The 27,843-nt window shown below is 39.9% G+C and overlaps 4 protein-coding genes across 11 annotated transcripts; 2 read left to right on the top strand and 2 right to left on the bottom strand.

Annotated features, from left to right (window-relative positions):
- Positions 1-57: 57 nt before the first annotated feature.
- On the bottom strand, positions 58-4,380 carry LOC146564208 (uncharacterized). Of its 3 annotated transcripts, XM_085291807.1 has the most exons (13): positions 4,213-4,339; positions 3,818-3,903; positions 3,637-3,669; positions 3,455-3,544; positions 2,972-3,043; positions 2,775-2,863; positions 2,560-2,662; positions 2,180-2,282; positions 2,048-2,100; positions 1,862-1,940; positions 1,145-1,641; positions 752-945; positions 58-643 (listed from the first exon to the last, which is right to left on the bottom strand). In XM_085291807.1, the coding sequence occupies exons 1-13, from the start codon at positions 4,256-4,258 to the stop codon at positions 499-501; spliced, it is 1,590 nt and encodes a 529-aa protein (XP_085147933.1). In that variant the 5' UTR covers positions 4,259-4,339; the 3' UTR covers positions 58-498. The 3 variants fall into 3 exon arrangements, with proteins under 3 accessions (XP_085147933.1, XP_085147934.1, XP_085147932.1); XM_085291808.1 differs by lacking the exon at positions 3,818-3,903 and having other exon boundaries at positions 4,213-4,380; XM_085291806.1 differs by having other exon boundaries at positions 3,818-4,216.
- rap1gapl (RAP1 GTPase activating protein-like) lies at positions 4,034-18,098 on the bottom strand. The gene is made up of 21 exons (XM_085291801.1): positions 18,062-18,098; positions 15,491-15,875; positions 15,308-15,340; positions 15,097-15,187; positions 14,888-14,923; positions 14,747-14,794; positions 14,433-14,630; positions 14,255-14,352; positions 13,717-13,795; positions 12,176-12,229; positions 11,834-11,917; positions 11,624-11,724; positions 11,410-11,539; positions 11,097-11,258; positions 10,265-10,336; positions 9,161-9,247; positions 8,891-9,046; positions 8,722-8,805; positions 8,588-8,607; positions 4,977-8,497; positions 4,034-4,238 (listed from the first exon to the last, which is right to left on the bottom strand). The coding sequence occupies exons 2-20, from the start codon at positions 15,559-15,561 to the stop codon at positions 8,407-8,409; spliced, it is 1,695 nt and encodes a 564-aa protein (XP_085147927.1). The 5' UTR covers positions 15,562-15,875; positions 18,062-18,098; the 3' UTR covers positions 4,034-4,238; positions 4,977-8,406.
- LOC146564207 (uncharacterized) lies at positions 5,095-6,415 on the top strand. Its single transcript, XM_085291816.1, has 3 exons — positions 5,095-5,419; positions 5,508-5,625; positions 5,757-6,415. Exons 1-3 carry the CDS (start codon positions 5,312-5,314, stop codon positions 5,915-5,917), a joined length of 387 nt encoding a protein of 128 aa, XP_085147942.1. The 5' UTR covers positions 5,095-5,311; the 3' UTR covers positions 5,918-6,415.
- casp2 (caspase 2, apoptosis-related cysteine peptidase) lies at positions 17,586-27,046 on the top strand. 6 transcript variants are annotated; one of them, XM_085291809.1, is made up of 13 exons: positions 17,586-17,834; positions 18,275-18,439; positions 20,186-20,356; positions 20,452-20,526; positions 20,709-20,891; positions 21,108-21,177; positions 21,612-21,703; positions 21,956-22,138; positions 22,693-22,821; positions 22,937-23,027; positions 24,606-24,806; positions 25,172-25,281; positions 25,386-27,046. In XM_085291809.1, exons 2-13 carry the CDS (start codon positions 18,290-18,292, stop codon positions 25,518-25,520), a joined length of 1,590 nt encoding a protein of 529 aa, XP_085147935.1. In that variant the 5' UTR covers positions 17,586-17,834; positions 18,275-18,289; the 3' UTR covers positions 25,521-27,046. The 6 variants fall into 6 exon arrangements, with proteins under 6 accessions (XP_085147935.1, XP_085147936.1, XP_085147937.1 ...); XM_085291810.1 differs by having other exon boundaries at positions 17,591-17,834; positions 24,606-24,794; XM_085291811.1 differs by lacking the exon at positions 20,709-20,891 and having other exon boundaries at positions 17,594-17,834.
- The last annotated feature ends 797 nt before the right edge of the window (positions 27,047-27,843 follow it).

The following is a 27,843-nucleotide window of genomic DNA, read 5'->3' as shown; positions in this document are numbered from 1 at the left end:
ACTAAATTAAACCCAGTCAATTACCAATTGAACAGAATAAAAACCTACGAGGTCCACTAATAGTCCAAAAGTCCAAATCTTTAATAGAAAAGACAGGCAGAACTCAAACAAACAATAATCCAAACGAGGAGCATATATACACACTGGAAAGTAAATAATTATAAGTTATTAAATCAGACTAATTAAATACAGTAAAACTAATAAGGGAAGACGAACACACGGGAAATAAAAATAACAGTGTAAACATACCAAAACTCAAAATAAAACAGGAAAGCTACTACAAACCGAGTGTGACACAATTACATTCATATTGAAACATATGTGATAATTTTCTTTCTTTGTAGCATTTTTAAGATATGTGTTAGAACAGTCATTATGCTGTTTGGATTAGGAACCAATCATTTTTGCCAAATAGTTAACACAAACTTAGAACAACAATGAACAATTTTCAAGATTCTGATTTACAGAACAAACAAAAGTCACAAAAGGTTTCATTATTTAAGAGACAAGATCAAGTTTTTCACACAGGAATGAAATGACAGAATCCAGTGCAGCGGGGCCAAAGGTGTGTGTCAGCAAACTGAAGGTTGAGGAATCAGTCAGCTCATGTTTAAGATTGTGTTGGATTTTGAGAAGAGTCTGTCTGTTATTAGAAAGTAAGATTAACAATGTTACACCAATAACCCAAATACGGGGAAATGACAAATAATACCAAAAAAGATACAACTTTCATATTGTTTTACTAACTTACTTTGTCATATCAGCACTTGAATGGTCGATGCCTTTACAGACCATGTCTGTTGTGACATCGCAGGCCAATCTTCCGGCAAACCCGAGGGCTAGCTCCCCAGCCTCCTCTTCACTCAGAACACTAAACACTGTTACTTTAGTTTTGGCCTTCTTAGGCCTGTCAAGAATCATTGCGGGCAGTTTGGCTTTACGGCCCTAAAAAAGAAAAAGTGCAAACACCAAAAGAGCAGAGAGAGACACACACACGCGCACAAAGTTAAATGCTTTTGTTTACATGGTGTAATTGTGTATATGTTGCAGCAAATGCACAATTTCCAGCCACATTGTCACTTCATTGATACGAGTAACCCGGATTTATTTCAGGTGACATCAAAATCACGAAATGTATACCTACCCCAATCAAACCTCTGAAAACATGAACTGACATGTTCTCTGCGTTGATTCTGCGCTTGATCTCGTCTTCTGTTATTGTGTAGGTTTTCTTTTTTGAGCTTGGTACAGATAAGCGACCATGCACTCTGTAAACTGTACTAGTTCCTTCTGAATCAGTTTGGAATTCTGTATCTGCATCGATCCTGTCAACATCATCAGCAGCAGCATTATCTGTACTCAGACTTGTGCCGTATACTTCTGCTTCTTTTTCGTTGTCTTCAGTCTGTGTACCTTCATCTCTTTCAGTCTGTGTACCTTCATCTCTGACTGTCAGTCTTCCTATCTCACTGTTACTTGTCGATTTGCTGCAGATGTTCTCTCCCTTAGGAACTTTTCCTTTGTCATTCGCTGCCTGATGCTTTCCCTGATGACATTCTTCACTGGCTACTTCTATTGCTCCTCCTGTATAGCCACCCACTATGCTGCACAACTCCTTTCCCTCTGCTGTGCTGCACTGTGCTGTTACATAAAGAAGAATGATATAAACAGCACTATATCAATTTAATTGTGAAGAGAAATCCCCACAATACGACACAGTTATGTCTAAAATAGTTTTGTGTAAAAACTGGATCTTGAAACGTCCACTTTAATTACACAGTCCGGGTGTGCAAAGGCAAAATTACGAAATTTTTTTCACTTTAAACATTTTTGGACATTGTTTAGTTATATTGTGACTTACTCTCACAGAAGATACAGATGCCACAAACAGACTTTGAACAACGCATGTGCTTGTATGCACCACATTTCTGGCACTGCACCTGTGAATTTAAAAAAAAAGAAGAAGAAGAAATAAACAAACAAAAAGCAAATGAACAAAGTCCATTAAATAAACAATCTATATGGCTAAGGACATGTCATAGTGTACCCGGTCTTTGGCTGCAATCACACACCAGCACTGACTGCACTTCCTAGTTCGATCTGCAAAATATAATTTGTTTAAGTACAAGTTACATTTTCCAATGTTAGAGAAAAAGAAGGCAGCTAATTTTATCTTTACCTATTGAGGAAAATAAGTAGTGGCAAAGTCGGGACCTGAGCTTTGTGATTTCAGTGTTGTACTCCTCCACTTGTGTTTTACCGTCAATGAGAGATTGGGCAAACTAATAATTGACGAAGAAGAAAAAAAAAAAAAAGAAAGAACAAAAAGAATTAGATTAACAAAGAAATGTTTGTTTGTTTTTAACCCCCCCCCCCCCCCCCCCCCCCCCGAGAAAAAAACAAAACAAAACAGAGCAACCAAAGCAAAGCATTACTGCTGAAATGGTTCAATCTACAAAAAAAATTGAGATTTTACCATCCTGCCTCTAAGGCTTTAAAAACTGAATAGGCAAAAATGTAAACATTACTTATATAGGTTAAAGCTATAGTTTTCAGTACCATTATGACATGCACTCCACATGAGTTCCCATCCTGTTGATGTGGGTGGCTCACATGTGACAAGGTCCACTCTCCAGCGCAGCCTCTTGCTGAAGCAAATGAGCTGAGAGATTGCAGTTATTACAAATAAAAAGCATATAGAGAAATCAATAACCACGTTCGGTAATGATTTCAATTAAATTAAATATGTTATGTTAAATATGTTAATTAATTACCTCCAGTTTTTCAACACCGCACTTTTTCTGACCTCTGACTCGCCAAATGAATTCATATAGACTATGGTCCTCTTGGGTATGTCACAAAACTGTTTTGTAAAAAGATGGATATGGTAGGCTTGGGCCTTGAGCTTTCCTAATGAGGGACACTGAAAAGTATCATGCACTAGAGAGAGTGCAAAATCTGTGCAACTTACAAACAAGGTCCAGTGGCTGCCGTTTTCCAGACAGGCTCCAATCAATTTCTCATACATCTGAAAGATGTTTTTCTGGAAATAAAAATAATGTGACAAGTATGTTTTTCTGTCAAGAATGACACTGCAAAACTGCAAAAGCTTGTCAGGTGAGACTTGTAATTAATTCTGCAGATACACAAACATATAGAAAGTGTCATTTTTGGTTTACATTAATTAATTTCTATAGTGTGTACAAAACAAATCAAGACCACAGACTCAACACGCACCACTCAATTTTTGGTGTTCTTTATCAGTTGGCCAAGACAGAAATGTTTTAATCTGTGTGCATTGCTTTTGAACAAGTCTTTACACAGAAAAGGTTTCAGAAAGGTATTTTTCAGGTTCTTCAGACAAGACTTCAATTTTGGAAAATGCTGTTTGTTTATAGTGGCAACTTATAAACCCTTTGTGATAAGAACATAGTTACCACAGTCCAAGTCATACCTTCAAAAAGTATGCACTTTGTGCTCTTGTGGACCCATCCAAAATTTTTCCAGTGATTTGGCTTGGTATTGGATAAATGTGAGGGAAATTCTATAAAAATAACATAAATACATGTTTTCAAATACATTACAAAAAACGTAAACATGCTATGTCATTATGATCAAACAAGCTTTTCAACATACCTCACACTGCAAATAGATTAGGCCATCTATTACCTTATAAAACAAATAAATAAATACATATAAATAAAAACAGAACTAAGGAATACGATTCATTAAGTAAATTGTACAATAAAGTGTATTTAAAGCAGAATTTAACATTAGTTTTATGACAACATAAAAGGATTTTTATGTCAAGAGGTACCTCATCTGAAATGTTAGTCTGGTCAAACAGGGATTTCAAACTTGAAATACCAATAGAGTTTGGTCCAGCTACTCCCACAAGGTAATCTGTGAGAAAGCATATGCTGTAGTCAACAGATATCATTTTCTTTTTGCATGCTGCAACCATCATCCATTTCAGTCTTCTAGGAGCTTTGTCTGGTTGTAGTTCTTTTTTCTCCTCCTCTCCCCTCATCTATTAATTAAATTGTTTTCTGACCTTCCTAACTGTTTCCGACCTGTCTTCCCAATGTGATGTTTAAGCAATATATGTATGGTCAGAAGGGGGTGAAATTTTCATTGCAGTTGTACGTGTAACATTGCATGTGATAATAAAAGGCTTGATTGGTTGATTATTCAACATGAGTTGACATTTACCTGACATTGTGAAGGAGTCACAGTTTCTGTAAGGGTGTAAGAACATAACATGTGGATTTGTTACACTTCTTTTTCACAAGTTAATAACAATCAATAATTTTCATTCCATTATTTACAAGCTATCACACGATGTCCCAGGGACAACATTTACACGATGTCCCAGGGACAACATCTACACGATGTCCCTGGGTCAACATTTACACGATGTCCCAGGGACAACAATTACACGATGTCCCAGGGACAACATTTACACGATGTCCCAGGGACAACATTTACGCGATGTCCCAGGGACAACATTTACGCGATGTCCCAGGGACAACATTTACGCGATGTCCCAGGGACCACATTTACGCGATGTCCCTGGGACAACATTTACGCGATGTCCCAGGGACAACATTTACGCGATGTACCAGGACAAATTTGTAAATTTCTGGATTACTGTTAATCTCCATAGAATCAAGAACTCATGTCCAGTTTCACAGCTATGGACCAGTTAATTATGTTTCCAGGTGATAGTTTGAGTCATAGATTCAGCACACAACCATAAGTCTAGGCCTTTTAGTCCAGATTCTCTTCACTTATGTTTGTAAAATGATCAGGGAAGCTACTGCAATTTTGCCTGACCCAACCCCCGGGCCACGAAACACCCAAAAAGTTGGGGAACGCTGGTCTAGAGAACACTGGTTAGCTAATGCTGTTGTCAAGTAGCCTATCGCTAGCAAACAAACAGCAAGCCAAGTGAGGAACATATGTATAATGCTTACCGTTTATTAAAGGAAAGTATCCTAAATTGACTTCAAATTCGGCGGACAGGCGGCGGTTTTTCGCTTCTTCACTTGTATTTCGAAATAATCGAAGGCGGGTATTTCGAAGTCGCAAAGGAATGACGTCACAAGAAGGTGATTGGTCACTTGCAATGTTGAACCTGGAACAACATTAACTATGATGATGTGGGAACAATGCTGACACGAGGAAATCAGATCGTCCAAGTGGTTCGAACTTTGCCGCGAGATATGACAGCGATATAAACCCCTCAGACTTCATTCAAAAATGTGGGTGTTTGATGGAGAGTTGCGGTTAGTGAGAGTTTGGAGACCGTATGGAGGTTTATGAGAGGGAGGAAAGTCAGGAGAGAATGGAGCCAGCTAAGAAGAGGAGGATGTCCTCCCCTGTGTGGGAACATTTTGATCTTATTCCTCCCAACAAGGTATGTAAATTTCTACAGAAGATGTATTTTCATGATACTGATGGTGCAATACAATTTATATGTTGAGCTGTCTTGACTTTTGTACAAGGTGAAGTGTTTGCTATGTGCCAGGGAGCTGGGATATAACAGCAACACCTCATCCATGCTTAGGCACTACAGAGCTTTGCATGAGAATAAGGGGGACACCGATCGTGGAGCAAGACCAGGTGAGCCATCAAATGCAATGATAATATAGGATGCAGTAATGTTACTAAATGATATAACAATATTATACAACTGTTATAAGTTACGTGTGTGATATTTATATTTGTGCTTTATCTTTATTGTCTTTCCTCAGGAGAACAATCTCAAATAGATGAAGACCTGGTCAGCATGGTGATTGAGGACTCCCAGCCATTTAGCATTGTGGAGGACAAAGGATTCAAAAGATTTGTTAAATCATTAAATCCTAGCTATGTTCTCCCCACTAAAAAGGTCATAAAAGCAGTGAAAATTTAGTTTTTACAGAATAAAATGTGAACAGGCAGTGTGTAGCTGTCCATACCTCAACGTTACAAAAGCACAACCACTGTCCACACCCCAACCACACCTCACCTCACAGTAAATGATCATTTCCATTTCAAGCATTTCCAAATAATCATTTCCCATACTGCCACTATAAATATACACAGTATACTGCCATCACTACAATATACATGTTTTACACACTCCTTTTGTTGTTGACATTTACAGGCTGTGTGCAAAATGCCACACTCTTCAAATTCATGCCAGCTATTATTTTTACGTCCAGTAGGTGTCCTGCTAGAGCAAATGAAGCTTCATGAAGCTTCGCGTTGGGGTGAACCAATTGGATGAAAAGCTTCAGTGCTTCATGGGGCTTCATCTGCCCATCACTACTGCTCGGGCTTAGCAGAAATAAAACTAATCGCAGCAAAGACCGCGAGCAGAAACCACTCGTTGTTTTTAACAGTTAGCTACAACCGATGCTATATTAAATGGTGTTAAAGACGGAGTTAAAAAACGATAGCAGGAGTTAGCCTGAGCTAGATAAATAACGAAAAAGCTCAGTAGCAGTATCTGACCACAAGGGGGACCGAAATGATTTCGCCTACCTGCTCTAAAAGCTACAAATCAGGTGGTACAGAACAGCCAAAAGCCTTCCGCACGGGCTTCTTCTTCTTGAATGCTTAGCAGGCAAGACAGCCTACATGTGCATTACTGCCACCTACCGACTTCGAGCAGTAGTTCACTCTCTGGTAACCCTAAAGACAACCATGACGATTACAAACTTACGCGCCAAAGCACGGGTGTGAAACATAAGGCTCGGGGGCCTGGCAAATACTCCAAACCGGCCCATTGTACTGCTTTAGAAAATCTGAAGAAGGACATACATTTTTGACTTTTTATTGTATTTTCACAAGTTTTACACCTTTTCCTACTGATAAACACCTCTTCCATAGCTATTCATGCGACAACAAAGGAATAAAGTAATAGATATTTAATAAATGACAGAAAAGTGCCAGTTTTCCACTATCTAATATATATCTACTATAAAAATGTCCGGGTTTTTTTTTTTTTTTTTTTTTTGCTATGAATAAACTTTGTCTTTTATAATTAAAAAAACATCTAATTACAGAACTTTACAGACTGGCAGTTTAAGCCAGAAAAGTCATGATGACAGTTCATTTACTGCAGCAGCATTTCTTTACTATTTAGAAGAAGTGAGGTTTAGTGTTGAAAACGCACTTTTTACTTATATGCTGATTTATAATGGATTGAATATATAGTTAAACTTCTTTACACTGACAGCAAGGGGAATTTCACAGGTCCAGCTCACTCAAGATCAAAGTGGGCTGTATGTGGCCCAGAATATAAAATGAGTTTGACATCACTGAATTAAAGCATAAGCATGTAATAGTTATGCCATATAGTGCACTATAGCTGAAATACTTTTTTTTTTTAACTTATGCATAAAAATGAGTATTTTCTGCATATGTAAGAGATCTGAATACTTCCTGTACTGCCAATCTTGCTTCTCATCACATATTCTTCTTTCTGGCTGAGTGCATACACTAAGTGATGACCTATTTAGTGCAGTTTTATTTGACGGACTCTTGCATATCTTATTCGAATCAAACAATCTTATATATTATGCAGTAACAGTTCACCTCCTTCTGCCTCCTTACCTGCATCATCACTCCAGGACAGAACAGCACGTCCCTTTATTTTGTTGCTTCATTTCATTGTTATTCCAGTGTTCTTGCCACACTTTGTTAAAATCAGTTTAGAAACAGTTTTTATTGTGCATGTGTTGCTTTTATCCACAACCACCACACTCAAGTGACGATTTGGTGTGAGCGGTCAATTTATCAATTTATCAATTTTTTACAATATTTAAAAGGTTGGTTCTATCCAGATGCTGTATTTGTGCTTTATGTTGGTTGATTTGTATATTTAAGACATCAAAAATAACCAAGGATTTTTCCCAGTTTAGGTTTTGTATGGTTTTTCTGTTGAGCAATAAAGCTGTTTTTGAGTTCACGTTTTGTCTCCGGAGTCTGCACTGTGGGTCCTCCAGACCTGCACACAGCCAACACCTGACAATAGTAACTGATTTTTCAAATTACCGGTACATTTTATTGGTCTTTAAAACAAACCATTTATTTTCTACATTTTATGTTCAGTTTTAATTTAATTCATTATATGGTGTTGCCTTCCTGCAAATTCAGTCTCTGGCATAAACCTGATATTGTCTTATCATTTAAACTCTTGTCATCTGTTTTAAGTCAAAACATTTAAATTTAACGATTCTCATGAATCTAGAATATCACTCCTATAACAGTCATATAATTATATTTTATGCATTCAGAACTATTTACTTTTACAGTCTATTTACATACAGGTCATCCACCAGGATTTTAAAGTCTAACCATACAGGCCAGCAATGTCTATATTCATGTCTAAAATCTACAAGTACATTTTTGCTTTTATATCTCCTCTTGAGGACTTGTTTGATCTTTGAGTTCAGCTGCCCCCAAACTGTCAGTGGGAGCAGGCAGAGGTCCTGAAGATTTGTCACTAAAAAGAACAAAAAGTGATTTGTTTTACTTCCTCAGCTCATACACAACTGAACATTTTAATTTTTTAGAATATTTTTATGAGTCTCACCTATCTCCATCTTTCTCTGTCTGTCAAGGAAGGTAGAGGAGAACATCAGTGCATTTAGTATGAATAATCTTATGACTTTATTCAAACAGTTTCCATTGCACAGCAAGCTTTTTCTTTCTTTTTCTTTTTTTTACCTTAGCCTTCTGCGATGTGCTGCTAGCATTCTTCCTGGGGACCCCCAGATTCTCAAAAGAATGGCTCCGCACTCTGATGGCTCTCTGGTACAGGAGACAGAGGTAAGAACGCTTAGTTAAAATTGTAAATTCAAACATGCAAGTATTTCAGAGAAATACAAACATTCACCTTAAAGTTTTCAATAAATCCCCCACTTCCTTCAGATGGCCCCCGCAGGCCCTCTGAAGTGGGGACAGCAATCAGTGATTGATCCCCCATCATGCACTGGGAACGGGTGAAGAGTTCAGCCTGCAAGTTCTCCAGGAGTGATGAACGAGTGCGGAGCTTTGTATGAGTGAAGGAGGGGAAAATGCAAAGGGCAGAGGTCAAAGTCAGAAGAATAAAAAACACAGATATTCAATAATGAAGTGCATTAGGGAAAAGTGTTCCTCCATCTACCTCCAGTCTGCTGAACTGCTCAGCCTTATAGCAGGATATCTCAGCGTTAATGAGTTTAGCCAGCAGAAACTCTCTGAACTTTGAATGCTAAAGGAAGGACAAAGGAAGACAAACCTTGTGAGATATTTCACACACTGATTATACTGGTAAATACTGAGCTCCCTTAAATAAAGGACTGACACAGAGAGCAGGTGGAGCAGAAGCAACCTTTCACTAATTAAATCAAGGTGTGTTCGCATTCAAGCAGTCTGAATGGTCAATGACGTCCAAAGGAGCAAAGCAAGGCAAGACAAAGGTTAGACTGACATGTTAAGCTGTGTCTTTTTAGAGCACATATTTAGACCTGTAAGGAAGGTGCAGGAGCTACTAGTAACACAAGCTCTGTTTTAGTGTCTCAATAAGCCATGACAGTGTGGCAATGAACCACAAAATACCAGAATTCTGAAACCACTTTCAGCCATCATATTACTATTTACACCTGTGCTCACTGTGACGAGTCGAACTGACATGTCTCCACTGAAGAAGGTTTGTCCACTAGAGCCCTAGTCTGGACAGCAAGTATACACTTTAGGGCCACTTTGCCACTGCCAGGTTGGACCTCCATGTTTTGAACTAGTGGTTATTTGAGTTACTGCTGCCTTCCTATCAGCTCAATCAGCCTGAATTGTTGACACAAGGATGAACTCTTCTTACCTTTTTCATGCGTCACAAATTGTTGTAGATCTTTTGGCCACTTACTCTCAACTTACGTAGCATGACTCCTATTTCTAAATATCTTGTGAGACCTCAAATTATTATGTAAATCTTTTCATAGCATGCAATGGGCCCCTCAGTACCAAGCAAGTAGGAAAAAAATTAGGAAGATTTCATTTCTGTAGCAAGCTCTGCCATCCAGAGATGAAGCAACAAAAGCTATTAAACATTTGACGTCCACTGACATTTCTGGGAGAAAATCGCAGTGGACATCAAATGAATATTACTGACAAAGCAAATAAAGTACAATATACCTAAAAAAATATGAATTGGCTGTAGCTGTTGCATTAAAGAATAAATAAACACATAAACAAAGTATACTGAGACAGATGAAGCTCTGTTTTTTCTTACATCTGTAAAGACAGGGGGATCTGGAAGCACTGGACCAAAGGGAGGAACATCTTCTCTTGCCGTGACAGACACCTGCAGAAGACAAAAATGGCAGAGATTAGCAGAGATTGTTGCATGATGTCAGTTTATCACAGATATATTTGAATCAACAGCTAGTCTCATCAGCTGGTTTTCAAACTGCCAGGGCATTCGCCCCTGACTGCCACCCAGCAGTCATTAAACCTGTACTCTACAGTGCCTCCTGCAGGTGGTCAGCCAGCCCGTGTTGCCTGTTCAGGCTGTGTCTGAGTGTCAGAGTGGGCCCCGTGGGATAAAGCCTGGTCATCAGGCTAGCTCCTTTGAGCTTCCTCCCAAGGTACATAGTATTCTGGTACCTGATGATTTTTTCTTCATCGGGGTTGTGTAAAATGCTCTTTGTCTGGTTCCCCAACAAGAAGAAATTTCCCTAGAAAGACCCAGTCAGGTTCAAAAGTTCCTAACAAATATAGCCCAGTCGTTCAGTCGTTCAGGACGGATTGAAAGCAGCGCTGCCGTTCTTCCGCACTGAGGTGGTCCAGGCATCTAATTTGGATACCTCCCTTCAGTGTACCTCTGGATGAGAGGGAGGTCTGGAATTCTCTGGTTAGGGTGGATGGATGAATGGATATTTGTATCTATATGCCAGCATATAAGTAACAACAATGGCTTTGCAAAAATGTCAGTGTTAATGCTGTAAGACACCAGCACTACCACACAACCACTACATCACCGGGCCACCCAGCTGCTATATTCCTTTACAAATATGGTGAATTTATTCAATTTGCATTGATGGGGATGTATTTTGCCCACTTACTTGATATGCTGCTCCACCTGTTTCCTCTTGCCTCTGAATCCTCCGGACGACAATAAAACAGTGAAGGAAGTGAGACTTGATAACATCAGACAGAAAGGGGGTTTGGCCCTCCTGGCAGACCAAAGCTACGATGTCATTACCGATGTGCCTTTTTCTTTGTAGCTGTGCAGGGTGATGAGAAAAATGTTGGTTAGTGTCTAAAAATAAGTTGATTCGTCCCTCCCCACATAAACTTAACTACACATAATATCCTCAGAGAGACTCTCCTGTGAATCATCAGCACAAACAGACTGAGGATGATGTGATTAATGACCTGCTGTGGGTCACCCTCTGTGTAAGGCAGTTTAGTTGCGACATGAAACATGATTTCTCTCCCATGAAAGGAAGTGTAGACTGCTTCACTTCCTGTCTGACCATGACACACATCCAGTCCTCCTCTAAAGCTGAGAAAAAGAGCGAGGAGAGAAGAAACCATGTGATTTTCCACATTTCTTGTGTCACTTCTTCACATTGTCAGCATACTTTACCCCGTGAATCCTTGCAGCTGAACCGTCTCTCCCAGAATAGACAGGAACTCTTTAAACTCCTCACTTTCCTCATTGTTACCCAGTATGTCTTCCTCAGTGAGCTACAGAGAAATGGATTTCTCTGAGAGGGATTGGTTATGATATGCTGCCATATTTTAGCCATTTTTTATAAAAATGCATGGCATTTTGAAGTAAAGCATCAGTTCTTACCTGCCTGTCCTTTTGGCACAAAACACCAAACTTGAAATTAGGAGAAACTCTGTGTTCATCAAATGTGGTTATAAGTTCTGGAGCCTGAGAGAGGAAGAAGAGAGAGTTGAAGAGCGAAGAGCTTCATAGAAAACATGCTGACATGTCACAGTAGGAAAGGCACAGGGAGAAAAACCACATCAGGTTCTTTGTATTACCTTTCTGCTCACTGTCACACTGTTTGGGACACCCGTTTGTGTTTAACTGAGCCATTCTTATTGTTTTTGGTGACACCTGTGGCATTCCTCCTGTGACGTATGTGAAATATGTGTCAATTTTTCAAGTCATTTCAGAGCATATTACCTTCAGGTAGCAGACCACGTCAAACTTTGAGGCAGTCACTCGGTCACAAAGCATCTAGAAAGAATGTGAGGAATAATTATAAGTGCTTGTCACGTATTCGGTGCTTGAAAGTGAGAACATTTATTCATGTACTGAGGTTTGATTTTGGGGTATCTTGAGCATTTCTTTTGGTTTATTTCTCCGTTTTCTGCTGCCTCTCAGAGTGAAACAATACTTTTTACTATGCTGCATTTTTTTTTTTACATATATATTACTCTTTTAGAAAAACTGCAAGATTAAAAAGTGCTACAGTCACCATCTGCAGTACTGCAAAAAGTGCTGTCTGCTCAGTAGCTCGTAGAACCACACTAGCAGCAGCAACTTGATGTGATTTGAAGATTTGAAGTTTCTGTATGACTTTATCAGACTCTCACTTCATTGCTTCAGTTCTTGGATGCTTGGAGACATTCCTTTACGCACAGCTCTCTTTAACTCCCACCACAGCATTCCATAGTTTAAAATCTAGACTTTGGACTGGGCCACTGAAACACCTTTATTCTTTTTTTTATGTCGCAGGTTTGCTGCTGAGTTTGAAATGATTGTCTTGTTGCATGGCCCTGCAGTAGCTTTAACTGGCCAACCAGACAGATGGCCGCCTGTTTGATTCTCCTTTACATACAGAGGGGTTCATTGTCAACTTAATCACTGCATGAAGCTGCAAAACAAGCAAAACTATTGCCCCACCGCCACTGTGCTTAACAGTGTGCATGAGGTGTTTTAGGTAATATGTTGTGTTTGGATTTTGCCAAACACTGGACTGTGCACTGTGATCAAATACCTTCATTTTAGTCTCATCGGTCCAGAAGATATTGTTCCACAAATCTTGTGATTTACACAGCCGTAGCTTTGCAAACCTAAGTCATGCTGTCATGTTCATTTTAGAGAGAAGAGGCTTTCTCCTGGCAATGCTTCAAATGAACCATACTTGTTCAGTCATTATCTAATTGTGCTGTCATGAACTTTAACAGTTGATGTGCTAGCTGAGGGCTGCAGAGTTTGAGATATAACTCTTGGGTTTTTTTTCTACGAGCATATGCACAATCTGACCTTGGGGTGAATTTGCTGGCATGTCCATTACTGGAACAGTGTGTCATTGTGTTAACACACACACCTAAAAACTGCCAGAAGTTATGGTTTTATGGAGGAAGTCAGACTTGCGGATGATTGTTTTAGCATCTTACTGTCTTAATTCCTATGGAAGCATTAAGGGTGTGCTTAATTTTTCACAGAACAACATAGAGTCCAGTAAAAACTTTATTTTTCAGTGTAGAATGTAAGGCAATAAACAGTCTATAAAGTAGTTAGCCTTAGCCGCTCATCGTTTAGCTATTATGATGTCAGTGCATCCATAAAAATAATAAAACACATATGTAAGCTTTTAAGTACTTTAAATACACAGAATGTGCACAATTAATGCTTTTACTTGAAATAATAGTTTATCATTTGTGGTTACTATTTTGCCAAATAGAAATATAGGTATGATACAGTAAGAAGTTTGATACCTTTGCTAATTCAACTGCAGATGGCAGGGTGGGGAAAAGAGACACAGAGAAGACTCCATGCAGAGAACACTCCTTCATCCTGTGAGACATAAAGCACAATCATTATGCCTCCTTTTCTGTGATGCAGTTTCTTGTAATAATTGATCAACCACGCTCTACATTAAACATATAAACTATAACAAAGAAACCTTAAAGATTCCTTTCAGAGATACTTTAAGATCTTTTGTGATGCACAGCATGCACACGGGAAGTTTTAAATGACCTTGTTATGCTTGTAAAAGTTGCATATTAAACCAGGATTGACTTCTAAAATGAAATTCTGCTTGTCCCATGACACCTTCACATCAGATTTAAGTCAGATAAACATTCCTCTTTCAGCATATGAATCTGAAAGTTTACACAATAACCCTAGGAGAAAGACATTTTGGAGCTGAGGGGGCATTTAAGGAGAAGCACAATTTTCTGTTAAACATTTTTGGCTGCATTGTAGCTTAGAATAAAAAATGTCTCACAGTAAGCCAAAATAGCCAAAGATCACCTTAGAATCACCCTGAGCCTATTCTCCTCTTCCTCCAAACACACAGAGAGAACCAGCGAGCCCAAAGTTGGATCCACTGCTGTGAAAGAGTGATGGTACTGCGTGGCAAAAGGGTTAAAACATTAATATCAATGCAGAAAGAATATTCCTATAGATTTTACAGTTAAAGTCTACTTACTCGTGAGCGGAAGAACTCGTGATAGATTTTGGCCTCACCGTCTCTCTCCATGATGTCATAGCTCTCTGGGTCAACGGCATAATGGGAAGAGGTGGGACTCACATCTACCAGTCTGTCCAGAGGGGGGTCTATCCAATAGCCTCCCAGTTTCGAAGGAAGGATAAGCGGCAGCTCTCTCCCAGTTGTAGAAAGTGGAGACTGACAGACACAAAAAAGAAGAATCTGATTGGGCTGATGTTTGTTTGGGGAAACACCTGTTATCATCAGTACAGAGCCTGTGTCACTTTTTTATTATTACTATCAAGTAGAGAAACCTTGAGAGGAAGGGGGAATTCACATCGTTGCTCATCGATCCTGCTGCCCTGATGGACAAGAGCTTTAGTGATTACAAACATCTGCTGCTCAGGCATTGATGGATGCACACACTGCACAAAATGATGGACACTGTAACTCACCTGCAGCTTCTCAATGATTTCAAACAGCTCTGATTCCTAATATATATATAAAAAAGTGAAATTCAAGTTGAGAGAAAGGAAAGCAGAAGCACGGGTGAGGAAGAGGAACATGACTCATATTTCAGTCTTTCTCTAAACGGACTTCTAGAAATGTAGAACATGGATATTCATCCCTTAGAGTGAATTAAAATTAAAGCGAGAAAGTGCACCTTCTGGTTGCTGCTGGAAGAACGGAAAGGCTTGCGCTCACTGGTAGGAGAATCCAGGGTGTCCAGACTTTTGTCCTGCACGAATTCAGGTCTGCAGCAACAGGTTGGTTTACACAGCAAGACAGCACAGTTAGTAACTCCTTACATTATACAGGAAAGGTTAACATGTTAACTCGAAAAAGCTGCAGTAGAGAGGAAAATAAAGCCTCACCCCGTCTCATCCCCACATGTGAATCTATCCACACTGTAAACAAGGAAGTAAGAGCTTTTCAGAAACTTCTGCATAAACAGACAAGATGACTTGAATCTAAAAAAAGTGCCGTTTGTTCAGGTTGTGCCGCTGCTCCAAGGACAATGCCAGTCCTAATTTAAGACTAACAGTGTCTTTACTTACCTGCCATATGCCCCAAAAGTGAAACTTCTCTTTCTAGAGTAGGACATATCATTCCTCTTTTCTCTCTCCATGCCTTTGGTGTCACTGTGAATGTTTGTACATGCCAGTTTGGTGCTGAGTCAATCAGGGCTGGCTAAGGTTGAATTAATTCACTTTATCATTCTGTCACTCCTCTTCCTCCTCCTCTGCCCCCTGCCATTCACTCATTTAAGCTTCCCTTTCCTGCCTCTGTCCTGCTGTCAGCCAGACAGGCAGCATTAACCCGCTCGTGGTCACAGGTGCAGCCGCCGCCGCTAACTGTAAGATGGACACGGTCAGGTGCTCCACGCTGCTTCGCGCTATCGATCCCGAGTGACGCTTGTGGTAGTTTCACAGACCGGCTGAGCTTAAAGATAGGCGTGTAAATAAATAAAGAAATGAGTGAGACATTTTCTCCCGGACCTGCTACCCTTTGAGTCAGTGAGAATCATCAATTATTGACAGGTCACACAGTGAGGGTGAGGAGATAGACAGCAGGGGAGGGTGAAGGAGGGAGTGACAGAGAGAGAGGGATGGAAAAGGAAGTAAGAAAGCGAGAAAAACAGAAAGGCAGGAATACATGCAATGCAAAGCACTCACCTGTTGGTTCTAATGCATTAATGGTTGCTGTCTGTCTCTGTGTTTGTCATAATGTGTGTGTAACTCTGATGCCTTATTGTAAAATACGCCCAGTAAGAATAAATTGTACCAGAAATGTTCCTCCATTAGTTTTATGTGATTCGTCATATTTTATTCATTAAAATGATTTATTTAGTATGGTTTTATTGCACTAATTATTATTTTAGTTCATGGTTCTCAACGTTGGAGCTTGTAATATTATTACTGAACTGGGAAAGAAGAAAAGAAACCTCTGGTACAACAATTTGGATTCAAAATTGTAAACTTTATTCTGAGTATTGCTTTTTCATGAGCAGATGGACTAACTTTCTAAATTTCAATCACCAGCTCAAATAAAGCTATGACATTTAAGTGAAATATCTCTTTGAGGGAACTGCAATGGCAAACATTAAAGAATAATTTAAAAAGGAAAACAGGTGGCTTCCTTTCACACACAAACTTTGCAATGTATACAAGAATGCTCTGTTTAAAATGTCAATTTTATATATTTAAACAGCTAAACAGATAGGTTTAGCTATCAAGTAATCATGGTTGAGTGAAAAGCATAGAGTACTCAAGTATAAGGGATATGACTGACAGAAAAAGATGCACCTCCACTGAACTGGACACTTCTGAAGCTGTGGTGGAAGTCACTGAGCAAACTGTTATCAATCATGACCACCTTCTGCACCACTTCCTGGACAGGCAGCAAATCACCTCCTCTTACGGACTGATAATTTCATACCACATTTTGTCACCCTGTATGATTAAAGTCCACTCTACCTTTTATCATTAGTGTGTCCCACACTTATTTTGTTCCCCCTCACTGCAAACGTGTGTCTCAATTTCCTTATCATATTTCAAAATTTCCTGTTCCTCTTGTTGTGGCTAGAAGCAAGTTTTGTATTTTTGTTTGTTTGTTTGAAAAAGTACAGAACTGTAATAACAGAACTGTTATAACAAAATAATTTCCCAAATCTGGGATAAATTCATTATTTCTTAGTTCTTATTATTTGGTATTTTAACATTTGTTAAATATCAATGGAGCTTGTTTTTCCCCTTTATACTAAAAAACTGACATCAGGTTGTTTTGAATATCAGATTGTAACTGGAGGCAGGACCTTACATTACAACTTATCCTGCCATTGCTCATTTACAAACTCAAATTTTAAACCCAAGTTTCAAGTTTTATTGTCATGTACAGATAAACAGTGTAGCCACATTTATCCATAATGAAATTCTTTGGCTCGTGCTCCTCAGCTTTAAATGAGCATATAGAGAGTGTGCAGCAACCCTGCTGCAAATATGTGACCTTTAAGTGTCTTTACACTCCTCCTTTTTAAATAGCTCTCTATTCGAGAGGCCTTTGTGCCTGCCTTCTTATCAATTGGTTACTTATTAACTGAAATGAGATTCAAATTCAAAATACCCTTATTTCTGTTGTTCACACAGCAGTTTACTGTACGGTTAAGATGCCATTAAGAAGAAAAGAAGAAACGATTGGTTCACTGAAACGCCACTCAAACTGTACAGCGCTCTCATTGGTCAGAATCAAACTCGAAGAGTCTGATGGTCTGTTTACCCCGCGGAAGTTCGTCTGTGGCTTGTAGACGGGATGTTGTTAGTTTGCGTTTAGTAAAGGGACTTACGGAGACATTTTGCTCATTTTTAGGGTGTGTTGATAGTCTGTTGCAGGAACAGAAGAGAGGTAAGTAGTGGGGATGCGGGGAGTCATATTAAACCCACTTCAGTGCAGAGAAAGTCGAAGTTAGCTAGCTAGTTAGCTAGCGTTTATCACCATCACCCAACACCATTTAGATTAGCGTAACTTCTCTTTTATTGTAACTCAGCATAGTAAACTTACATTGCTAATATTATACTTCCATTATTTTTCCTCTTTATCTTATTATTTGGTAGATACTTTACTGAGTTTACCATTGTATTGTTCAGCTTCTGTTGTTACTGGTTTATTATTGCTGGCTCAAAGAGTGCCTCATGGTAACGTTATCGCTTGTGTTGTATTTTGTTATAAGGGTGTAACTGAGGAGCCAAGCTAATAAAGTGACTGTTCCCAGTGTTGGACAAAAACATCCATATGCTTGTATTGTTCACAATGTTCGTGTATCTTGTTACCTGCTCTGGATACAGTTTTTGAGGGGAAAAATGTTGGAGTGTGGCATGATGGAGCGGGACAGGCAGGCTCTCCGAAGAAACTCAGCTATCCTGTGCAGACAGCTGGTGGTGGATGAGCTGCTCATACAGTCACTGCAGGCAGAAGACATCCTCACGGAGAGCATGGCAGAGAGCATTATGGTATGTGGATAATAACTACTATATTAACAGTGAGACAGCTGATTCTTAACAGTTATGTGACTTTGAGTTACCTTCAGTTTGCTTAAATTGAAGTTAACTTGGCTGTCAGCAACTTTGCTGAAGGTTATGGTCAGTTTTTAGCTTGTGGTTTAAATGTATGTGGGAGTCAGAACCTCTAACCCTCCCATGAAATAGCTGTTAAGTAAAAGGTGACTACAGAAATGTTTCCTGCAGTTTTACAGGAACTACCACCATTTCTGCACTCTGGCAGCTAGTATAGGCTCCAGTGGCAGAGAAAACATGAGTTAGATAGGTAGTTAATAAAGTAGATGATTAATTCTACAATTAAAAAGATCTCTCACAGTCAAATCCATAAAGTTCGACAGTGATATAGTTTATAGTATAGTATAATATTTTTCTTTCAGCATGCTAACGCTTTTGATTAGAAATAAAGCAGTCATGATGTGATTGATGGATCCTTCTACATCTATTATCACAGCAAATTATCAACACTGCCTATTCAGTGATGAGTAGTTGTGCTTTGAATGAGGCCTTTATCTTCTGTGCTGTGATTTAGGTACACTTTAATTAGGTTTATCTGTCCCAGAGAAGTTTTGGGTTTTCTAGTTAAGTATAATCGAACTGTATACTCTTATTCTTCTTTAAAGTCCGTCACCTCAGGTATTTACATAGTTGGTTCACTGTAATGTAAATTCTCCTCAGATGATTCGGCATAGTCACAAAATGCAGGCGGGCACGTGGCTGTCCACGTGGCCACTCACGCTCCCCATCTGATGACAAAATTTACTTCATTCAGACCTGAGCGGACTCACAGAAATGGAAAATATAATTATGAAAATTGAACACATTTTAATTCTGTCATTCTGCAAGCTTTTTTAATAGCTATGTAATGTTTTTACAGCCTAATAAAACCCTTCATATTTATTTATCATTGGATGCATATATAGACTAACTGCAAAGTCAGCACTTAAAATCTCTACATGCTTTTTATTATTTTGATTTGGTAATTGAAATAATTAGGGAACATGCCACACCTGTTCTAAATACTTCAAGCATGTGAAAGATGTGTAACAATGCAAGAAATGTCTGCTTTCCTAAATTATTAACAAAATACTTTTGCTAAACCTTATGCATTTAAACTGAAAGTCTAGACTGGAGAGTCTAGTGTCTCACTATCCAAAGACTTAGGGATCTTACTATTTTAGAGGTTTACCAGAGAAAACCAGCTGGGAACCACAGGGCAACGTCCTTCAGAGACATTAATATCCCTTTTCCACCGACACAATGCTGGTTACCAATCTAGAACTAATGCCAGAAAGCTGGCACTGGCACAGCACCACAAATTGCCAGGCTAATGTCAGAGGAGATGCCATAATAAATAGTTTGTGTCTGCCATGATTTTACTGCAACTTCTAATAATTACAGCATAGTAACCTTTCAAATTGTCGGCTGTTTCTCAAAAGGCATCAACATAGAACAGGCTTATATTTGGTGGAAAAGGCATTTGTGAAAGTTTTGATTTAATCCCTCAAGGTTGAAATCTTTACTTCCGACTGTCCTGTCTGAGGACCACCTTTAAACATCTAAAGTTTAAGGTGTCTGGATGAATTCACAATCAAATGTTATAATGTTGAGAAGGTGAAAAAAAAGTAAAACCAAATGTATTTTTTAATTAATTCATTGTTAGTAAATTTTATGTTTCCGATGTGATCTCTTCTACTCCAGGCAGAGCAAACGTCTCAGAAACGCAGCTGGCGTTTGCTTCTACTCTTACCAAAACGTGGACCCAGAGCCTTCAGCAGTTTCTGCTCAGCTCTTCAAGATACTGAACAGAAACACCTCTACGACCTGCTCATAAAATCACCAGAGAAAGATGGCAGAGAGACACACACAGATGTGAGTGTGTACTTGACATCAACCATACACATGTCGCACAGCAGCAGTATAAACAGCAGATTTAGTGCAGTTCTTAGACTGCTTTCTGCTCACAGAGTTTTCAGCCTGAGGAGGAGCCACAGGAGAAGGCAGGGCAGCTGGTTATGGAAAGAACAAAAAAGAAGAGAGAGGTGAGCTTGCCTAAGATTATCGAAGGCAATGTCACTCTTGGCATTTTTGAAGTAGAAGACATCATTGCATCATTGAACGCCTTTCATGCCTCTTTAATAGATTTTTCTTTAATTATAAATGCTAAGATTATATAGAGTAATATTTTGGGAATTGTAAGCTTCAGTAACATGACGTTTGGCAGGCATCTTCAGAAGACAGAGAGGAAATGTATGAGGTGAGCAGCACCTCATCATTCCCAGTCCAGGCATCAGATAGCTGGCCTGGCTCAGAGTCATCAGTCAGAGACTTACCCACAGTCAGGGCTGAGGACAGGAACAAACAGAGACTGAGGACAAAGAAACGAGGAGCAGATATGCAGACAGATGTGAGAATCACAAAATGCATCCATCTCATTATATATATCCAGATGGCCCACCTGAAGTAGAAAGGCAGGCAGGAGTTTCCCAAATATTTAATCTAGGACTGCAGATGTCATATTCCTACAAAAACAACAGCTGCTTCCACTGTATAGAACAAAATCCTTCATTATCTTTTTTGTACGGTCTGTCTTTAATAATTTGTGTATCATTTTAAATTTCAGAGGTCTACGGACTCTTCTCTTCCACTTCCAACTCAGGAGGAAATTGCAGCCAAGAGAGCAAGGACACATGGTGAGCGGTGCTGCAGAGCGTCTATGCGTTCATTTCAAAATGGGTTTCAGTGTGTGTAATGTTGTTGTCAGTCTTGTTTCCCTGGAGACATGAAGTTGTTTCTCAACAAAAGGCTTTATGTGTTGTTCATTGTTAAGACAATTTAATATATATGTCACAAAAAAAACCATTCTGTAGCCACTGACCACTTTAGGCCTTTAGTCTCCTGTTATTCTGTTGATTATTTGAACTGTTATAAACACACATCATAGAAAAAAGTGTAGAAATGTTGTTTTTCTAGCAGGTACCTACTGTCTCTACCTGCAGGCACCACACCCCAAGAATGACTCATTGACAACATGATACTCTGCTGTTAGACAACTCCATTCAGTGATGAGGACTAAGAATAGTTCAGTTTGTATTAGTTTGTGATTGTTTGTGTGTATGTGCTGCAGAATCCATGGAGTTTAGTCTGGATGCTGACAGTCCCATCAACAGTCCGGTCCTACCCTGCACACCTGACTTTTACCTCTCCCGCTGCCAGCAGGTACGATTTTGTTTTCCCATCAGCGGGTCAGTTGAGCCCATGCAAAGGTGCTCAGTTTTGTTTGGATTTACTGCGACCGCCTAAAAATGCATGTCTTCAGCATTTAGCTATGTTTATGTAACAAGCATAAAAATTGCAAATTTAATCTTTGGGTTTTGTCACTTTGTTAAGGTTTTTTGTTTTAAACAGATTAAAACAAAAAACCTTATTGTGTATGAATTTTCTTATATAGGTCATTCCATTCTTATTCAGTCTTACAGGTTGAGTTCATCGCCTCGTGGTTTTGGCTTGGTGATCAGTAATGTGACCTTTGACCCTTGTGCTGCCCCTGACCTTGACCCTAGAAAAGGTGGCGAGGTGGATGATGAGGTCCTCCGGAAGGTTTTTACAGAGCTGGATTACATTGTTGCTGTGCACAGAGACCTCACTGCTCAGGTAAAATGATGGATTTTGCAGGATGTTGGAAATGTGACACTTTTATCTTATTTATTGATAAACCTAAAGAAAGGACGTTTGGGCCAAACAAAAGAAGATGTTAGATCCTCAGCAACCTCTTCACCTGACACAGTTTGGAGAAAGTCACTTGTTGAAATGTTTAAGTTAAGAAAGACTGGGGATATGGTGTAGACAGGTTTTTTTAATGTAGGATTTGTTCTGGTTAGCCCACTTTCACTGCTGTCTGAGGAAGGTGGGAGGTTTGTCACAAAGTAAACACACTTCACGTTTAATTAATTTAAGTCCAGATGCACATATCCTGCCTTGAACCTGATTGTTTACTGCACATCATGGTCTAATGAATCCATTGCTAGTGAGGGGGTGTCATCCTGCACACTTTAAGTCAGACCCTAAGTTGAGTGTTTCCATTAGTGAGAATGAAAATGTTTGAATACAGCTTCTATGAAATTTGGACTGAAAGATTGTTGCGTTTGTGTTAACGCTGACTTTGACCACATATGCTGATGCTTGTTCTTGTTCGTATTCTTGTGTAGGGTATGAGGACCTGCATTGAGAACTTTTCCAGACGGCCAGAGCACCGGACAGTGGACAGCTGTGTGGTGTGTCTGCTCTCCCACGGAGTGGAAGGGGCAGTGTACGGTACAGATGGCAAACTCCTCCAGGTCAGTTTGTCTGACACTTTACTGTGTAGATGTATGGTATGTCATTCAATAACAAAGATTCAACTGCTTTTTTCTGACATTTAATGCTAATTGTGTTTAACTTGGTCAATTTCAGTTGGACTGGGTGTTTGAGGCCTTTGACAATGCACACTGTCCACTTCTACAAAACAAACCAAAGATGTTTTTCATCCAGGCCTGCAGAGGAGGTAAGATGAATGAGATTGTGCAGCACAGCAATAAAAAAGAATTATACGGTAAACATGTTCTGGGGACTGCACTGTCCACAGTTCTGAGAAACTACCTGGGTAAAATCTCTCAGAGCCGTGCAGCATTATGAAATAGTGGTACCAATCTTCCCCTTCACATGGCCAGATGTTGTCTGCTGTCATTGTCATGCCCACTGAGAGAATCACAGTGGGTGGCAGTTTCAGAATCGCCCATTTACTCTACAGTTCCAGCTGTGGATTGTGCCAAAATCTCAGTTTTGTGTCAGTTTTCATCTTCTTTATAATATTTTGATGAAACTTCAAACAAATTCAGCACAATAAAAATAAAATGAATCTGTGGCTTAACAAGCTCCAAGTCAGTTGTTCTGTCTCTGTGACGGAGGTTATGGCCTGACTGCACACCCAGTGATGCTCATGACAGATCCTTAGACCCCTCAGGAGCAAACCTAATTACTTCCCACACTCCCTCGCTGCACACAGAGCCCAACACAGGTGTGCTGCTGAAAGGCTATTAGATGTGCTTAGCAGCTCTGGAAATAGCTTCAGTGAAATTCAGATATTGCTTATTTAGAGTGTTCATGGATACATTGGTATACTGCCAGTTTTTCTTAATAAGTAAGAAAAATAAGTAAGTGTTGTTTGCAACACAGTGGTTAACACTCTGAGGTCACCGCAAGAGGGTCCTTGTTTTGTGGAATATACATGTTCTCTGTGTGCCTGCATGGTTTTCCCTCCAAGTAACCCAGGATCCTCCACCAGTCTAGGGCATGCACGTTAGTGGAATTTGTGATTCCCAGTTGGCCGCCGGTGTGAATGTCTCTGTGATAGCCTGGAGACCTGTCCAGGGTGTATGCCACTCCTCACTCAATGTTAGCCGGGATAGGATTTAGCTCTCCTGTGACCCTGAGTCCTTTAAACGGTTAAAGAAATGGATGGATGGATAGCTAAAGGCTTCAAAGTGCCTGCGGCGTAGTGCTGTGTGAATGTGGCTTGTGGTGTAGAGTGCTTTGGGGGCAGTCAGGAGGACTAGAAAAGTGCTATGTAAATTTCAGTGCAAGATTTCTTCGTTTTCTGCCGTTCAGAAGTTTAGAAAAACATTTCAACCAGGGCTCATGCTAAATGCCAGTGATAGCTTCGCTTTCAGACTTTTTCCAGAATTCATTTGGAATAATACTTGAGTTTATCAAAGAGCTGCAGGAAACCCATTGAGTTCAAGCTGTTTAGCTTTTTTAAGACTGGGGCAACAGCTTGAGAAGCATGCTAACTGAGCAGGCACAGCTTCATTGCTCCATCTATGTCTGCTCAGGTGGTGTTACAGTGCAGCGTTGAATCACACATGCATTTTTTAATCTTTCAGTTTTAATCTCTTCTGCTTTGGTTTGTTTTCACTGGCCTATAGTGTCAATAAAATGCTTTGCCCCTTTGGTGGACAGTTGCATTCATTATTAAAGAATATTTGAGACAAATGACTAAAAACTGCAGTAATCCAACCCAGTTATTGCAATAATATTGCTGCTAGATCTTTTTGGGCCTAATTGAAACTTACTTGTCTTCCAGAGGAGATGGACTGTGGCGTGGAGCAGATAGACGGGCCAAAGAGGACGTGCTCACCAAGCTGTGAACAGCGGGATGCTGGCAGGGAGGGACAGGGGGATGCAGACTCCAGACAGAGGGGGGACACAGGAAGACCCAGGATTAAACTTCCCCAGCGGTCGGACATGATCTGTGGCTTTGCGTCTCTCAAAGGTCAGAGAATTTGTAAGTTTATCTAATTTGTTATTCTGGGGTGGGTTTATATATGATATTTTATTCATTAACTGAAACACTGGTGTAAGAGGAAAACTAATGAGGCCATCGGGATCAGCAGTAATGGTTTTGTAATTCTTCTTTTTTAAATTATCTTTGGCCCTAATCATTATTTCTGCTTTTTGTGCAGTGCAATTAAAATTTCTGCTTGAGAGGGTTTTTTTTGTGCACAAGCGAATCAAAAGTGGATCTGAAATTGATTCTTATTATGTAAAGCTTTATTATGTAAAGCTCTACCAGACAACACCTTCGCTCTGTCTTTCTGTGTCTCATCTTGATGTATTACACTTCTGCTGTTTGATCTTTTCCTCCTCAAGGCACAGCAGCCATGCGAAACACTAAGAGAGGATCCTGGTTTATCCAGGAACTCAACTCAGCACTCCGCCTCCACGCCAGAGACACCCACCTTGCGGACATATTGGTGCAGGTAAACATGTTTTTTCAGACTGCAGTTGCAGATTACAAACTGCTATTTTGATATATAATACATTTTTGAAACCAACATGTCTTTTTTTTTTCTTTTTCTCCCAGGTGAACAGTCGTATTAAGGAGAGGGAGGGCTACGCCCCAGGTACTGCCCACCACCGCTGCAAAGAAATGTCAGAGTTCACCAGCTCATTGTGCAAAGACCTCTACTTTTTCCCCAAACACCAGCCCCAGTATTAATATGCACATTAACACACACAGATCATTCCTTGTATTGAAGCCTGGAGTAAGGGCATCACAGCTGTTTATTGCACACCACACACTCACACATTCCCCCCTGTTACAACTTGACATCCAAATGTCTAGTGGTTTTAATTTGTCCATTCAAACCACTAGACATTCACAAGCACACACACATATACACAAATCCTGGAAAGAAAAAAGGAGCGAGCTTCTGTTAATCTACATGTACATGGAAATGGGCAACCTATTGGCATACAATGTGCTCATGTATATATTTGTGTGTCTGTGTCTATGCCAGTTAGAGGGTTTAGATGTTAATCCTTTGCAGTCAAACTGCACAGCTACTTTGAGCTTTCACAAGCCTCTTTTTAAAATGTATTTTGTACACAGATCTATTTTTGTGGCTTTATTTTGTATGGAATTCTTTTTATAAGGATTGTAAGGCCCATTCTTATATTTGTACATAATGTATGTTAAATGTTATGAACATTTCTTGTTATTAACGAAGTGACAGGCAGGGGGCAGCGCAGCAAAATGCATTTCAGCATCTTGATTTCATCAATATTAACATCTCCTTCAGTTGAAGAAGAGCTTTATTGTCATGGCAGCCATGGTTACAGACAGCTATGTTTAAAATTAAACAATAGAGTTTTTGAACTATTAAATTAAAATATATGATTTTTTTTCCTCACATAGTTTGCCTTACGAAAAGAACAACACCTACAGGGCAGCTTCAGTATGAAGTTTATCTTCTCACTTTAAATTGACATTTACTGATATTTAGTAAATTTCTCTGTCAGGGTGGTGGAGTGCAGTCTGGTGCTACATGTAGGGTCACTTACAGACAGTATGAACTCTGACCTTTACACATTTTACTTGTAGTGTTTGTTCCTGCATAGGAGCTGCATAGTTAGTCAGTCTCGCCATTGTATTTTACTATAATCGATGCACAACACATAAAAAAGTGTCTTCCATTTAAAAAAAGCCTGTGCCAGCTGAGGATGATGTGTTGGATAAGTTTATGACCATGGTGCTGCTTTCATAGCATATTATAAGTCTCTGGCACACCTCCAAACAAAGTATTTCTGAAAGCTGCTCCAGAATTTATGGTTCCCAGAAAGAAAAGAAAACTGACCAGGCAAAGTATGTTTTAGTTACAGCAGTGTTGCAGTGAGGGGCACAGTGGTTGAAACAGTATTGATTGTTAACTATCAGTAAAGGGATGATTTTAAAGATCCTGTGTATGAGGCGGTCTTAGCAGAGTTTACCCTGGTCTGAAGCGTGCTCACTCCACTTAGGTTTTAGTTTTAATAATTAAGAAACATAACTTAAGAGAGGAAAAGATTGGACTGTTATAAGAGGATAGTTTTCCTGTAGAATGAGACGTTTTGCTGCCAAACTCTGCTGAAGTGCTTTGTAGGGTGATGTGATATAGGGTGGGGAGGGGGCAGGAGAGACTTCAATATTAATTACTGCCAAATGTTGAGTATAATAAAAGGCTGTGGGTTTTAAACAATAAAAAATGTCTGTGTTTGTTCTTAAAGCTGTGTTTGTAATTGCATTTTCTGCAACGACAGCTTTTATGCACAGGTTTAGATCACGTTGCATCCGTAAAGTCAAGGCCCTCTGCTCAAATGTACACTGTTGCCGCTCCTGTGCATGCTCCGCTCCATTTGATCCTCCTTGTTGCTGTGTTTGTGTGTGTTGTTCCCGGCGTTCAGCCTGTCCCCCTCCGTTCTCAGGTATAGTATAACTGGCTCCCCACTATTCCGCTGTGCTCAGGTCGTGCTGCGACCGGGACAACGTACACATCTCTCACACTGCCCGCCACCCACTGATAATGTTCTTAGTGTATCAGATAGAGCCCCCCGGGCCAGCTGTCCACAATCATTCTCGTTTGACATACACGCACACGCCGGTGGTCTGTGTAACACATTTCTCCCTGGCCTCCGGTATAGCTGTGAGATCAGGCTGTTATGCATTAGCGTGTGGGCCACAAAGCAGGGCTGGGTTAGGGGGGGATCTGCCTGTGCCTTTGTGGTTGTCATAATAGCTGCCGGTGTCAACGGGTTAGGAGGAGGAACCAGAGGAGAAACCCGCCAGTGAACTAGAGATGTTTAATTTAAAGTTGCTTGAATGGGATGTTGGCTGAGCACACCAAAGGCCCGATGTAAAGCACAAATTCACCTCCTCGCTTATCCTCTTGGTACCTGGAGCCTGTGCAGAGCTGATCAGTATGAGCTGAGCTCTTGCTATTGGGGGTGTGTCTAGGGGTGATTTTTTTTTCTTTCCCCCTCCTTCTAAGAGAGGGCTGCCATAG

This window comes from Mchenga conophoros, linkage group LG11, assembly GCF_057382185.1.
Source record: "Mchenga conophoros isolate Kocher_MC1m ecotype Shallow Benthic linkage group LG11, M_conophoros_male_GT1.1, whole genome shotgun sequence".
NCBI classification, from domain to species: Eukaryota; Metazoa; Chordata; class Actinopteri; order Cichliformes; family Cichlidae; genus Mchenga; species Mchenga conophoros.
Note: the sequence above shows the minus strand (reverse complement) of the source record. Positions and strands in the feature narration are given on the sequence as shown.

Bases quoted from the DNA above. Each gene is read 5' to 3' on its own strand.
- casp2 (XM_085291809.1), top strand. From the start codon at position 18,290: ATGTTGGAGTGTGGCATGATGGAGCGGGACAGGCAGGCTCTCCGAAGA. The intron at 22,822-22,936 runs GTCAGTTTGTCT...GGTCAATTTCAG, and splicing joins CAGATGGCAAACTCCTCCAG to TTGGACTGGGTGTTTGAGGC. The intron at 24,807-25,171 runs GTAAGTTTATCT...TTCCTCCTCAAG, and splicing joins TCTCAAAGGTCAGAGAATTT to GCACAGCAGCCATGCGAAAC.
- LOC146564207 (XM_085291816.1), top strand. From the start codon at position 5,312: ATGGAGGTTTATGAGAGGGAGGAAAGTCAGGAGAGAATGGAGCCAGCT. The intron at 5,420-5,507 runs GTATGTAAATTT...CTTTTGTACAAG, and splicing joins ATCTTATTCCTCCCAACAAG to GTGAAGTGTTTGCTATGTGC. The intron at 5,626-5,756 runs GTGAGCCATCAA...GTCTTTCCTCAG, and splicing joins CGATCGTGGAGCAAGACCAG to GAGAACAATCTCAAATAGAT.
- rap1gapl (XM_085291801.1), bottom strand. From the start codon at position 15,561: ATGGAGAGAGAAAAGAGGAATGATATGTCCTACTCTAGAAAGAGAAGT. The intron at 11,918-12,175 runs GTAATATGCTCT...TTCCTCTCTCAG, and splicing joins ACGTGGTCTGCTACCTGAAG to GCTCCAGAACTTATAACCAC. The intron at 11,725-11,833 runs GTAAGAACTGAT...ATTTCTCTGTAG, and splicing joins TGTGCCAAAAGGACAGGCAG to CTCACTGAGGAAGACATACT.
- LOC146564208 (XM_085291806.1), bottom strand. From the start codon at position 4,030: ATGAGGGGAGAGGAGGAGAAAAAAGAACTACAACCAGACAAAGCTCCT. The intron at 2,864-2,971 runs GTAAGTTGCACA...TTTACAAAACAG, and splicing joins GCAGCCACTGGACCTTGTTT to TTTTGTGACATACCCAAGAG. The intron at 2,101-2,179 runs GTAAAGATAAAA...TATATTTTGCAG, and splicing joins CTACTTATTTTCCTCAATAG to ATCGAACTAGGAAGTGCAGT.